Genomic DNA, 12,773 nt, shown 5'->3' on the forward strand with positions numbered 1-12,773 from the left:
GTTGTGCTGCTTTGCAAGTCTGGACTTCTCAGCCGTGAACTACTCTTTTTTTTCTGTACTTTTTATGACTAGATCTCTTTAAAGCCTACTTTTATGCCTTGGCATTAATCATCTATGTAATTTTAGAAGCAAATGCAAGAAGCTCAAAGCTAATTATGCATTCTATTAAGCCTTTAGCTATCTGGATGAGAGTCCTTTCAACATGAGTCCCTTCCCTAAAGCTCATTCCCACAAAAGATGATTTAATGATCTATTTACTTTAAAGCTTTGCCTCTGGGGACATGATGATCCTGGCAAGCTCACTTTCTTTCATGAAATCTGTAAGTATTTGGAAAAGCCATTCCGGACTTTGAAAATCATTTCAACACCACATGCATTGAACCCCACGCTTTGACTGTCCCTAGGTAGGAAATACACCTCCCTATGCGAGTCAGAGCGTCCACGGCTCACGAGGTAGCTTGAGGACACGGGAGCCAGCCAGCTGCAGAAAGAATGTGGATATGGACGGATTGCAGCCTGTTCTCACTCTGACGCCAGTATGTGAGAATCATTAAAGGATGATGAAAGTCCAGAATCTTTAAGTGTGATGATTGCTAATCAGTTTTGTTCTCCTCGCACTTGCTACCGATCCAGCAGCCCATGCGTGAGGAGCTCACTACAGATGAAAATGGCCTTTCCCTTTGACTGCTTCATTTCTGTCTCTCGCCTCAGTTTTGGGAAACATCAATCCTGTGTAACACCATGTGATGTCTAAGTGGGTGTCACTTGCTTTTAAAAGGTATTTTGTTCCAAACAGCAGAGTGCAGCATTCTGCAGGAAGAGAGGTTTTCTACTGTGTTCTTTAAAAACTCTAGAATGTTATGTTTCAGTCAGCAAGTGTGAAAAGTCTCTCCCTACAAACTCTACCCTACTGATCTGTAAAGGTGTGACAGATATGCTACTTCAACCAAGCTTTGGATTTAGTGAGGACAAAAGCCAGGTGGACTTCAGGTAGGGAATCACAGTCTCCACCTACATATCAGTATCTACCCCGGAGCCACATTTCCGACAGAAAATCTCCTTGTTCTGGGTCAGGAAGCCTTCGCCCACCAAGGAGACAGAGCACTTCTCACAGTTGAAGCATTCACTGTGCCACTGGCGGTCTTGGAAGCAAATGAACTTGGCTCCCCTGAGACCTGGAATGGAATTGAGAAAAAATGACCATCTGTTCTTCCGACTAACACACACAGCACAGCATGCCAGCCTCTCCCAGGAGCTGGAAAAGCAGCAATGAACAAAGGTAGAGTCCAGTTCCCTAAAGAATCATCTGTGTAATTTTCTTACTTACTCCTGGTCTGTGGCCTACTGTTTACCCAGGAATGTCAACCACAGGCAAGTTCCTGCTATGATTCAGAGGTAACGTTTCCCACTACCTGCAAAAGTAGAGAGTGTGGAGGCGAGGGAGATAGCATGATGGTTATGCAGATGACTTCCATGCCCGCGGCTCCAAGCTGCCCCCCGCCCGCCATCTCTTTCTCTCTCTCTCTTTCTCTCATTAAAATAAAACAAATAAAATATATCTCCCCCTAAATTTAGATACAATGTGGATATACAAAAGCACTATTTGGAGGAATAGCATAGGTTCTGAAGTCAGGGATATCTAAATCAGAATACCTTTTTCTGCTGTTTTCAGGACCCTATTGCTTAGCTGAAAAATTCATGTAAAAATAAGATGAACAGGACAGACGTAGGTAGCGTAATGGTTATGCAAAGAAACTTTCATGCCTGAGGCTCCGAAGTCCCAGGTTCAATCCCCCGCACCACCATAAGCCAGAGCTGAGCAGGGCTCTGGTAAAAATAAATTTAAAAAATGAATATATACTTCCCAGCTTGTTTACTGATGTCTTAATGCTTTTATTTATCATCTTTTCTCTTTTGCTCTAGGCTTAACTTCATCAAGTATTGCACGGCTGGGTGGCAGCACACCGGAGCACACACGTTACAGTGCACGAGGACCCAGGTTCAAGCTCTGAAGCTTCATCTGCAGGAAGAAGTCTGTCTGCAGATGTCTGCAGGTGTCTTTCTGTCTCTCTCCCACCACTTGATTTCTCTCTGTCTCTGCCCAATAAGTAAGTAAATAATTTTAAATGAAGGTAAGTATCGTGACAGTGTGGCTTATCCCACAAGTTTTCCAAAGCTCCCAGTGAGAATGACAGCCACTGTCTTGTATGTAGGTTGGCGCAATGATCTCAATTATCTTGTCCAGAGACACCTTCAGCGCAGGGTTGCAACAAAGATTTGTGACTGCTTCTCTGGCCCTGAGGTCATGTTGCCTAGTGACTGGTTGCTAAGAGCTGCTAAGTAGCTGCACCACTTCAGCTGGGACTCACTTCAGTCCTGGGCTTTCTAAGAAAGCTCTGTAGCATGTGAGTGGGTAGCCACCTCTTTCTCTATGCCCTGTGTGAGTCTAGGGCACAAGCCAAGAAAATGGCTTGAGGAGGCGCAGGGCCAGGAGAGGACTGGGCTGCTATGGTTCTATTTATTCTCCATGTTTCTAAATGCCCTGCAAGTTTGTCTCCATCCAGAAACAGTATTTGATGTCTTCACAGACACACTACTAGTTCATAGACAGGCTATCTCACGTTTCTCTGAGGTCCCTAATTTAATCTGTAACTTGCTTATTTATGAGGCTATCATCATTTTAATAAGAGTGAAGCAATAAAGAACCAATTAGTTCTCGTGACGCTGTTCAGAACATTAATAAGCTGCCTGCCAGAACAATGCCCTGTATAGACATGAATCATCTCAGCTCATAAAGCTAATTATTTCACATCAGCATTTTGATGCATATGAGTTCTTGTAGGTTTATTAGTCCTGTAACAAATGGTAATTGTAAAAGTAATTCTTCTAGTAGTCCACAAAGAAGGAAAAATAGAAGTAGCAAGAACTTACAAAGGGCCTGACATAATGAATAAAATATTTGCAAATTGTTCCAATTCCAGATTTACTTGTCCCCCTAGGCCATGAAGGTCACTTTCCATAAAGAAGTTCCCCAGCACACGCGTTAACTGACTTGACTTGTCACTGAAGACATCGGTTGTGTAAGAACTAGCATTGTCGGACACTTGAAGGATGACTCACTATTCTGAGTCCCACTCGTGTGCTATTTAATACAGTCCTCGCCTTAGCTCGGTAAATGGATCCGACTTGACAGACAGAACCTAAGAACGGGGAGACCCAGCCCCTTGTCCACGGTCGATCCCTTGTAGCACAGGAGCTCAAGCAGGTGCCACCACCCAGGTGTTAAACAGCTGTCTCGGAATCTGTACCGTCGAAACCAGACATGCTTACAAGTTCCTTGTAGCCTACGCTGGCAAGAGGTGCTGAAAAGCAAGGTACTAGATACAGGTGAACAAACTACCCATGCACTCTGCTTTCTGTGCCAAGTCAGAGGAGGCTGGCCAAGATGGGTTTCTTTGAAGCTATGAAGAGATTCAGCTCTTACTTGGTGATCTGTATAAAGGGGGCTAAGGGATAATATTAAATCTGCACTATTAAGCTGTAGTAAAATGCAAAGAAATGTGCTCTCGGATTTCTAGAAATGGAGAGTAGAAATGGAATTCTGCTACCTTGTTCAGTGACTATAAGTTGAGCAAGAAAAAGTAATAGTTGCAGCTATAGTAACAACAACAACAATAGTTGCTGAGTTTGTACGGTGTCATGCAGACTTCAGTTCCTTCAACATAGTATCAATATCTTAAAAGAGCCTCTGAGAAAATATGACACAAGGCCAATTTACAATCTAGGTCGCCTTTAAATAATGTCACCTGTATCTTGTTTCTTCAGCAAAATGTTACTCTGCCTTATTTCATCTATTCATAATTAAGGTTATTGCAAGTGAATAGAGACAAAAAAAGGATAAAACATTTGTCAGAAACATCACAAAAGAAATTTAAGTAATTCCTGACCCACGTTACTCTGATTATTACAGCTTCAGAGATTTCTATCGTACTTGAATTTAATTAAATTGTATCTGTAATCACGGGGACATCACCTATCTAGGCTGACATTTCAGATAGGACACAGAGATAGAGAGAGTGACAGAGGAAGTTACCACACGCAGAAGCAGAAGCGTACTTGAACCTGCTTGGTGTCCAGAGTAATGCCTGCCGCGTTACTCTAGCGAGCTATGCTGTCCTCATGCCTTTTCTCTTTTCTTTTGTCCTGGTTTGGAATTAAGTAAGATTTTGATTGGTAAGTATCCCTCTGCAAAGTCTTCTCTGACTTCTTAGCTCATTCAGTTCTCCTTCCCTGAACAATCTGTCTTCTCAGAGTCTGTGTCGCTAAGTGTATTCATCATGCCCCTGGAAGACGGTTACACTGAGCGTACTCTCCCCTTGCCTTTAGAGACCTGAGAAGTGCTTACTACCCACACATGATACCCATGTGAGCTTACTTTAAAAAGAAACAGAAGAGGACTGTCTTCACTCGGGCTCTACATGCAACTCAATAGCGGCTGGCAGAGCCGGTGCAGGACTCACCAGTGATGGGCTTGGTGCAGGCCGCACACTTTTTGGCATAAAGATGGTTGTAGCAGTCCAGGCAGAAGGGGTAGTCATCTCTGGACATGAACTCTTCTTCACAAAGCTCTTTCCTACAGCCACTGCACAGAAAACATTCTTTATGCCAAGGCTGGTCATGGAACGTTATGCCACCTGACGTGATCACCTGCCGGGAGACCACAAGACAGACACTGACCATGGAGGCCTTCTGCCCTCTTAGCCCTTGTCCCTGTGCTTCAGACCCTCTACCACTGGCATCAGGATGCTCTTTACTCGTGAATACCTTTTGAAAATCCACAGGAGAAGCAAAAGCGACAGGGATCAAATAGATGGGCAGGAAATAGCCTAATTTTTCTCTACAATGGATCAGAGAATCAGTAGGAACAAAATGGACTGAATAACAAACAAACAAAACAAAAAAACTACCCAAACCAAGAACCTTGAGTCTCTGCCCATCTTTCTCTGAGTCTTTTATTTGTTGTTGATCTTTTAGTCTTCAAAGATCTGCCATTGGAGTTAAGATTTTTTTTGCACTATATGCTTTTACTTCATTGTATAGCTTTCTAGCTTTTTAGAATATTATAAAAAGCTTTGAAAAATCTATTTATTTCTTTGAGTAGCTACAGGGAGAAATGGAGAGTTGAGTGGAGAGGCAGGGAGGGAGAGAGAGAGAAGGAGAGGGAGAGAGATGGAGAGGGAGGGAGAGGGAGAGAGGGAAAGGGAGAGGGAGAGGGAGGGAGAGGGAGAGAGGGAAAGGGAGAGGGAGAGGGATAGGGAGAGGGAGAGGGAGAGGCAGAGGCAGAGGGAGAGGGAGAGAGAGAGACCTGTAGCTCTGCTTCGCCACTTGCAAAGTTTCCCCCTACAGGTGGGAGCCAAGGGCTTGAACGTGTGTCTTTGTGTACTGTAACATGTGCACTCAACGCGGTGTGCCACCACCTGGCCCCAATAAAAAGCTCTTTCTTCACAGTTTTGTTTCTAGATTCAACATATCCTGAATAGAATGAAATAGGCCATCATCTGCTAATAATCACTAACATTTACTAAATTTTCTTCTTATTTTTTTTCCACCTTTAGCCTGTGGTATGGGATCAATTATCAACACTCTCCACACACCCACAGAGTAAGTGTTATCTGCCCCCTTCAGGGATGAGGGACTCCTGTGGGAGTGAGGCGGTCATTTTCCAGGGTCTCACAGTCAGAACAAACTGTACAGCCTGACATCACATTCTGTGCCCTGAGCCACTAGTGCAGCACTGAGGCAAGATGATAAGCTGATAAGACACTTTTGAATAAATAAATAAACAGCAAGGAGAAAAAGTGTCTTGGAAGCAATTCCAATATTCCGTTTAGCACAAGCTAGGTGCTGTGGGCGGCACACATTTCGCTGTGGGTGATCTATGGATTCTTAATACTTCCTTTAGTCATGAGCACCACTTCTGCAGAGTGGCATGTGTGGTGTCCGGGGCTTTGTCAGATGTGTTTCTGTTTTCTCCATGAGATTCTACTTTTTACTTTCTTATTTTGTTAGGGAAATAATGGTTTACAAAATGGTTGTCACATGGGAACTACTGCTTATCCTTCCATGGCCAGGCAGACAGACAAGTGAACATTGCACTACTTCCCGGCTGCTTCCTATATCCTGACTATTTCCTGACTGCTCCCTGACTATTTCCTGACTATTTCCTGACTGCTCCCTGACTGCTTCCTGACTGCTCCCTGACTATTTCCTGACTGCTCCCTGACTATTTCCTGACTGCATCCTGACTGCTTCCTGACTGCTCCCTGACTGCTCCCTGACTATTTCCTGACTATTTCCTGACTGCTTCCTGACTATTTCCTGACTGCTCCCTGACTGCTCCCTGACTATTTCCTGACTGCATCCTGACTGCTTCCTGACTGCTCCCTGACTATTTCCTGACTGCTCCCTGACTATTTCCTGACTGCACCCTGACTACTTCCTGACTATTTCCTGATTGCTTCCTGACTATTTCCTGACTGCTCCCTGACTGCTTCCTGACTATTTCCTGACTGCTCCCTGACTGCTTCCTAACTGTTTCCTGACTGCTTCCTGACTGCTCCCTGACTATTTCCTGACTGCTCCCTGACTGCTCCCTGACTACTTCCTGACTGCTTCCTGACTATTTCCTGACTGCTCCCTGACTGCTTCCTGACTATTTCCTGACTGCTTCCTGACTATTTCCTGACTGCTCCCTGACTATTTCCTGACTATTTCCTGACGGCTCCCTGACTGCTCCCTGACTATTTCCTGACTATTTCCTGACTACTCGCTGACTGCTTCCTGACTATTTCCTGACTGCTCCCTGACTGCTTCCTGACTGCTTCCTGACTATTTCCTGACTGGTCCCTGACTGCTTCCTGACTATTTCCTGACTGCTTCCTAACTGTTTCCTGACTGCTCCCTGACTGCTTCCTGACTATTTCCTGACTGCTCCCTGACTATTTCCTGACTATTTCCTGACTATTTCCTGACTGCTTCCTGACTATTTCCTGACTGCTCCCTGACTGCTCCCTGACTATTTCCTGACTGCTTCCTGACTATTTCCTGACTGCTCCCTGACTATTTCCTGACTGCTCCCTGACTGCTCCCTGACTATTTCCTGACTCCTCCCTGACTGCTTCCTGACTATTTCCTGACTGCTCCCTGACTGCTTCCTGACTGCTTCCTGACTATTTCCTGACTGCTTCCTGACTGTTTCCTGACTGCTCCCTGACTGCTCCCTGACTATTTCCTGACTATTTCCTGACTGCTCCCTGACTGCTTCCTGACTCCTCCCTGACTGCTTCCTGACTATTTCCTGACTGCTCCCTGACTGCTTCCTGACTATTTCCTGACTGCTTCCTGACTATTTCCTGACTGCTCCCTGACTGCTTCCTAACTGCTTCCTGACTGCTCCCTGACTGCTCCCTGACTATTTCCTGACTGCTTCCTGACTATTTTCTGACTGCTCCCTGACTGCTCCCTGACTGCTTCCTGACTCCTCCCTGACTGCTCCCTGACTATTTCCTGACTGCTTCCTGACTGCTCCCTGACTATTTCCTGACTGCTCGCTGACTGCTCCCTGACTATTTCCTGACTATTTCCTGACTGCTCCCTGACTATTTCCTGACTGCTCCCTGACTGCTTCCTGACTCCTCCCTGACTGCTTCCTGACTATTTCCTGACTGCTCCCTGACTGCTTCCTGACTGCTTCCCAACTATTTCCTGACTGCTCCCTGACTGCTTCCAGTTTCCTGACTGCTCCCTGACTATTTCCTGACTGCTCCCTGACTGCTTCCTGACTCCTCCCTGACTGCTTCCTGACTATTTCCTGACTGCTCCCTGACTGTTTCCTGACTATTTCCTGACTGCTTCCCGACTATTTCCTGACTGCTTCCTGACTGCTCACTGACTATTTCCTGACTGCTCCCTGACTGCTCCCTGACTATTTCCTGACTATTTCCTGACTGCTCCCTGACTGCTTCCTGACTGCTCCCTGACTATTTCCTGACTATTTCCTGACTGCTCCCTGACTGCTTCCTGACTCCTCCCTGACTGTTCCCTGACTATTTCCTGACTGCTCCCTGACTATTTCCTGACTGCTCCCTGACTGCTTCCTGACTCCTCCCTGACTGCTTCCTGACTATTTCCTGACTGCTCCCTGACTGCTTCCTGACTGCTTCCTGACTATTTCCTGACTGCTTCCTGACTATTTCCTGACTGCTTCCTGACTGTTTCCTGACTGCTCCCTGACTATTTCCTGATTATTTCCTGACTGCTCCCTGACTGCTTCCTGACTGCTCCCTGACTATTTCCTGACTGCTCCCTGACTGCTTCCTGACTCCTCCCTGACTGCTTCCTGACTGCTCCCTGACTGCTTCCTGACTATTTCCTGACTGCTCCCTGACTGCTCCCTGACTGCTTCCTGATTATTCCCTGACTGCTCCCTGACTGATCCCTGACTGCTACCTGACTGCTCCCTGACTGCTTCCTGACTATTTCCTGACTGCTTCCTGACTATTTCCTGACTGCTCCCTGACTGCTTCCTGACTATTTCCTGACTACTCCCTGACTATTTACTGACTGCTCCCTGACTACTTCCTGACTGCTCCCTGACTGCTTCCTGACTCCTCCCTGACTGCTTCCTGACTATTTCCTGACTGCTCCCTGACTGCTTCCTGACTGCTCCCTGACTATTTCCTGACTATTTCCTGACTGCTCCCTGACTGCTTCCTGACTCCTCCCTGACTGTTCCCTGACTATTTCCTGACTGCTCCCTGACTATTTCCTGACTGCTCCCTGACTGCTTCCTGACTCCTCCCTGACTGCTTCCTGACTATTTCCTGACTGCTCCCTGACTGCTTCCTGACTGCTTCCTGACTATTTCCTGACTGCTTCCTGACTATTTCCTGACTGCTTCCTGACTGTTTCCTGACTGCTCCCTGACTATTTCCTGATTATTTCCTGACTGCTCCCTGACTGCTTCCTGACTGCTCCCTGACTATTTCCTGACTGCTCCCTGACTGCTTCCTGACTCCTCCCTGACTGCTCCCTGACTGCTTCCTGATTATTCCCTGACTGCTCCCTGACTGATCCCTGACTGCTACCTGACTGCTCCCTGACTGCTTCCTGACTATTTCCTGACTGCTTCCTGACTATTTCCTGACTGCTCCCTGACTGCTTCCTGACTATTTCCTGACTACTCCCTGACTATTTACTGACTGCTCCCTGACTACTTCCTGACTATTTCCTGACTGCTTCCTGACTGCTCCCTGACTGCTTCCTGACTATTTCCTGACTGCTCCCTGACTGCTTCCTAACTGTTTCCTGACTGCTTCCTGACTGCTCCCTGACTATTTCCTGACTGCTCCCTGACTACTTCCTGACTATTTCCTGACTGCTTCCTGACTATTTCCTGACTGCTCCCTGACTGCTTCCTGACTCCTCGCTGACTGCTTCCTGACTATTTCCTGACTGCTCCCTGACTGCTTCCTGACTGCTTCCTGACTATTTCCTGACTGCTCCCTGACTGCTTCCTGACTATTTCCTGACTGCTTCCTGACTGTTTCCTGACTGCTCCCTGACTGCTCCCTGACTATTTCCTGACTATTTCCTGACTGCTCCCTGACTCTTTCCTGACTGCTCCCTGACTGCTCCCTGACTGCTTCCTGACTATTTCCTGACTGCTTCCTGACTGCTCCCTGACTATTTCCTGACTGCTCCCTGACTGCTCCCTGACTATTTCCTGACTGCTTCCTGACTATTTCCTGACTGCTCCCTGACTATTTCCTGACTGCTTCCTGACTATTTCCTGACTGCTCCCTGACTATTTCCTGACTATTTCCTGACTGCTCCCTGACTGCTCCCTGACTATTTCCTGACTATTTCCTGACTCCTGCTTCCTGACTATTTCCTGACTGCTCCCTGACTGCTTCCTGACTATTTCATGACTGCTCCCTGACTGCTCCCTGACTATTTCCTGACTATTTCCTGACTGCTCCCTGACTGCTCCCTGACTGCTCCCTGACTGCTCCCTGACTATTTCCTGACTGCTCCCTGACTGCTTCCTGACTCCTCCCTGACTGCTTCCTGACTATTTCCTGACTGCTCCCTGACTATTTCCTGACTGCTTCCTGACTATTTCCTGACTGCTCCCTGACTGCTTCCTGACTGCTCCCTGATTGCTCCCTGACTATTTCCTGACTGCTTCCTGACTATTTCCTGACTGCTCCCTGACTGCTTCCTAACTGCTTCCTGACTGCTCCCTGACTGCTCCCTGACTATTTCCTGACTGCTCCCTGACTGCTTCCTGACTCCTCCCTGACTGCTTCCTGACTATTTCCTGACTGCTTCCCGACTATTTCCTGACTGCTCCCTGACTGCTCCCTATTTCCTGACTGCTCCCTGACTGCTCCCTGACTATTTCCTGACTGCTCCCTGACTGCTTCCTGACTGCTCCCTGACTATTTCCTGACTATTTCCTGACTGCTCCCTGACTCCTCCCTGACTGTTCCCTGACTATTTCCTGACTGCTCCCTGACTGCTTCCTGACTCCTCCCTGACTGCTTCCTGACTATTTCCTGACTGCTTCCCGACTATTTCCTGACTGCTCCCTGACTGCTCCCTGACTATTTCCTGACTGCTCCCTGACTGCTTCCTGACTGCTCCCTGACTATTTCCTGACTATTTCCTGACTGCTCCCTGACTGCTTCCTGACTCCTCCCTGACTGCTTCCTGACTATTTCCTGACTGCTCCCTGACTGCTTCCTGACTGCTTCCTGACTATTTCCTGACTGCTTCCTGACTATTTCCTGACTGCTTCCTGACTGTTTCCTGACTGCTCCCTGACTATTTCCTGATTATTTCCTGACTGCTCCCTGACTGCTTCCTGACTGCTCCCTGACTATTTCCTGACTGCTCCCTGACTGCTTCCTGACTCCTCCCTGACTGCTTCCTGACTGCTCCCTGACTGCTTCCTGACTATTTCCTGACTGCTCCCTGACTGCTCCCTGACTGCTTCCTGACTGCTTCCTGATTATTCCCTGACTGCTCCCTGACTGATCCCTGACTGCTACCTGACTGCTCCCTGACTGCTTCCTGACTATTTCCTGACTGCTTCCTGACTATTTCCTGACTGCTCCCTGACTGCTTCCTGACTATTTCCTGACTGCTCCCTGACTATTTACTGACTGCTCCCTGACTACTTCCTGACTATTTCCTGACTGCTTCCTGACTGCTCCCTGACTGCTTCCTGACTATTTCCTGACTGCTCCCTGACTGCTTCCTAACTGTTTCCTGACTGCTTCCTGACTGCTCCCTGACTATTTCCTGACTGCTCCCTGACTACTTCCTGACTATTTCCTGACTGCTTCCTGACTATTTCCTGACTGCTCCCTGACTGCTTCCTGACTCCTCGCTGACTGCTTCCTGACTATTTCCTGACTGCTCCCTGACTGCTTCCTGACTATTTCCTGACTGCTTCCTGACTGTTTCCTGACTGCTCCCTGACTATTTCCTGACTATTTCCTGACTGCTCCCTGACTATTTCCTGACTGCTCCCTGACTGCTCCCTGACTGCTTCCTGACTATTTCCTGACTGCTTCCTGACTGCTCCCTGACTATTTCCTGACTGCTCCCTGACTATTTCCTGACTGCTTCCTGACTATTTCCTGACTGCTCCCTGACTATTTCCTGACTATTTCCTGACTGCTCCCTGACTGCTCCCTGACTATTTCCTGACTATTTCCTGACTCCTGCTTCCTGACTATTTCCTGACTGCTCCCTGACTGCTTCCTGACTATTTCCTGACTGTTTCCTGACTGCTCCCTGACTGCTCCCTGACTATTTCCTGACTATTTCCTGACTGCTCCCTGACTATTTCCTGACTGCTCCCTGACTGCTTCCTGACTCCTCCCTGACTGCTTCCTGACTATTTCCTGACTGCTCCCTGACTATTTCCTGACTGCTTCCTGACTATTTCCTGACTGCTCCCTGACTGCTTCCTGACTGCTCCCTGACTGCTCCCTGACTATTTCCTGACTGCTTCCTGACTATTTCCTGACTGCTCCCTGACTGCTTCCTAACTGCTTCCTGACTGCTCCCTGACTGCTCCCTGACTATTTCCTGACTGCTCCCTGACTGCTTCCTGACTCCTCCCTGACTGCTTCCTGACTATTTCCTGACTACTTCCCGACTATTTCCTGACTGCTCCCTGACTATTTCCTGACTGCTCCCTGACTGCTCCCTGACTATTTCCTGACTGCTCCCTGACTGCTTCCTGACTATTTCCTGACTATTTCCTGACTGCTCCCTGACTGCTTCCTGACTCCTCACTGACTGTTCCCTGACTATTTCCTGACTGCTCCCTGACTGCTTCCTGACTCCTCCCTGACTGCTTCCTGACTATTTCCTGACTGCTCCCTGACTGCTTCCTGACTGCTTCCTGACTATTTCCTGACTGCTTCCTGACTATTTCCTGACTGCTTCCTGACTTCTTCCTGACTGTTTCCTGACTGCTCCCTGACTATTTCCTGACTGCTCCCTGACTGCTCCCTGACTATTTCCTGACTGCTCCCTGACTGCTTCCTGACTCCTCCCTGACTGCTTCCTGACTATTTCCTGACTGCTTCCTAACTGCTTCCTGACTGCTCCCTGACTGCTCCCTGACTATTTCCTGACTGCTTCCTGACTATTTCCTGACTGCTCCCTGACTGCTCCCTGACTGCTTCCTGACT

General features: G+C 47.7%; 1 protein-coding gene across 2 annotated transcripts in view; it reads right to left on the reverse strand.

Moving 5' to 3' along the window:
* Positions 1-576: 576 nt before the first annotated feature.
* The window catches only part of FHL5 (four and a half LIM domains 5), a 46,140-nt gene continuing 33,943 nt past the window's right edge, over positions 577-12,773 (reverse strand). For both annotated transcript variants that reach the window (XM_060190748.1, XM_060190747.1), the window contains exons 5-6: positions 4,521-4,707; positions 577-1,175 (exon numbers count right to left, since the gene is read on the reverse strand). In XM_060190748.1, the coding sequence (XP_060046731.1) occupies positions 1,012-1,175; positions 4,521-4,707 (351 nt within the window). In that variant the 3' untranslated portion in view covers positions 577-1,011. The remainder of the gene's footprint in view (positions 1,176-4,520; positions 4,708-12,773) is intronic.

Source organism: Erinaceus europaeus, chromosome 4 (genome assembly GCF_950295315.1).
Source record: "Erinaceus europaeus chromosome 4, mEriEur2.1, whole genome shotgun sequence".
Classification (NCBI taxonomy): Eukaryota; Metazoa; Chordata; class Mammalia; order Eulipotyphla; family Erinaceidae; genus Erinaceus; species Erinaceus europaeus.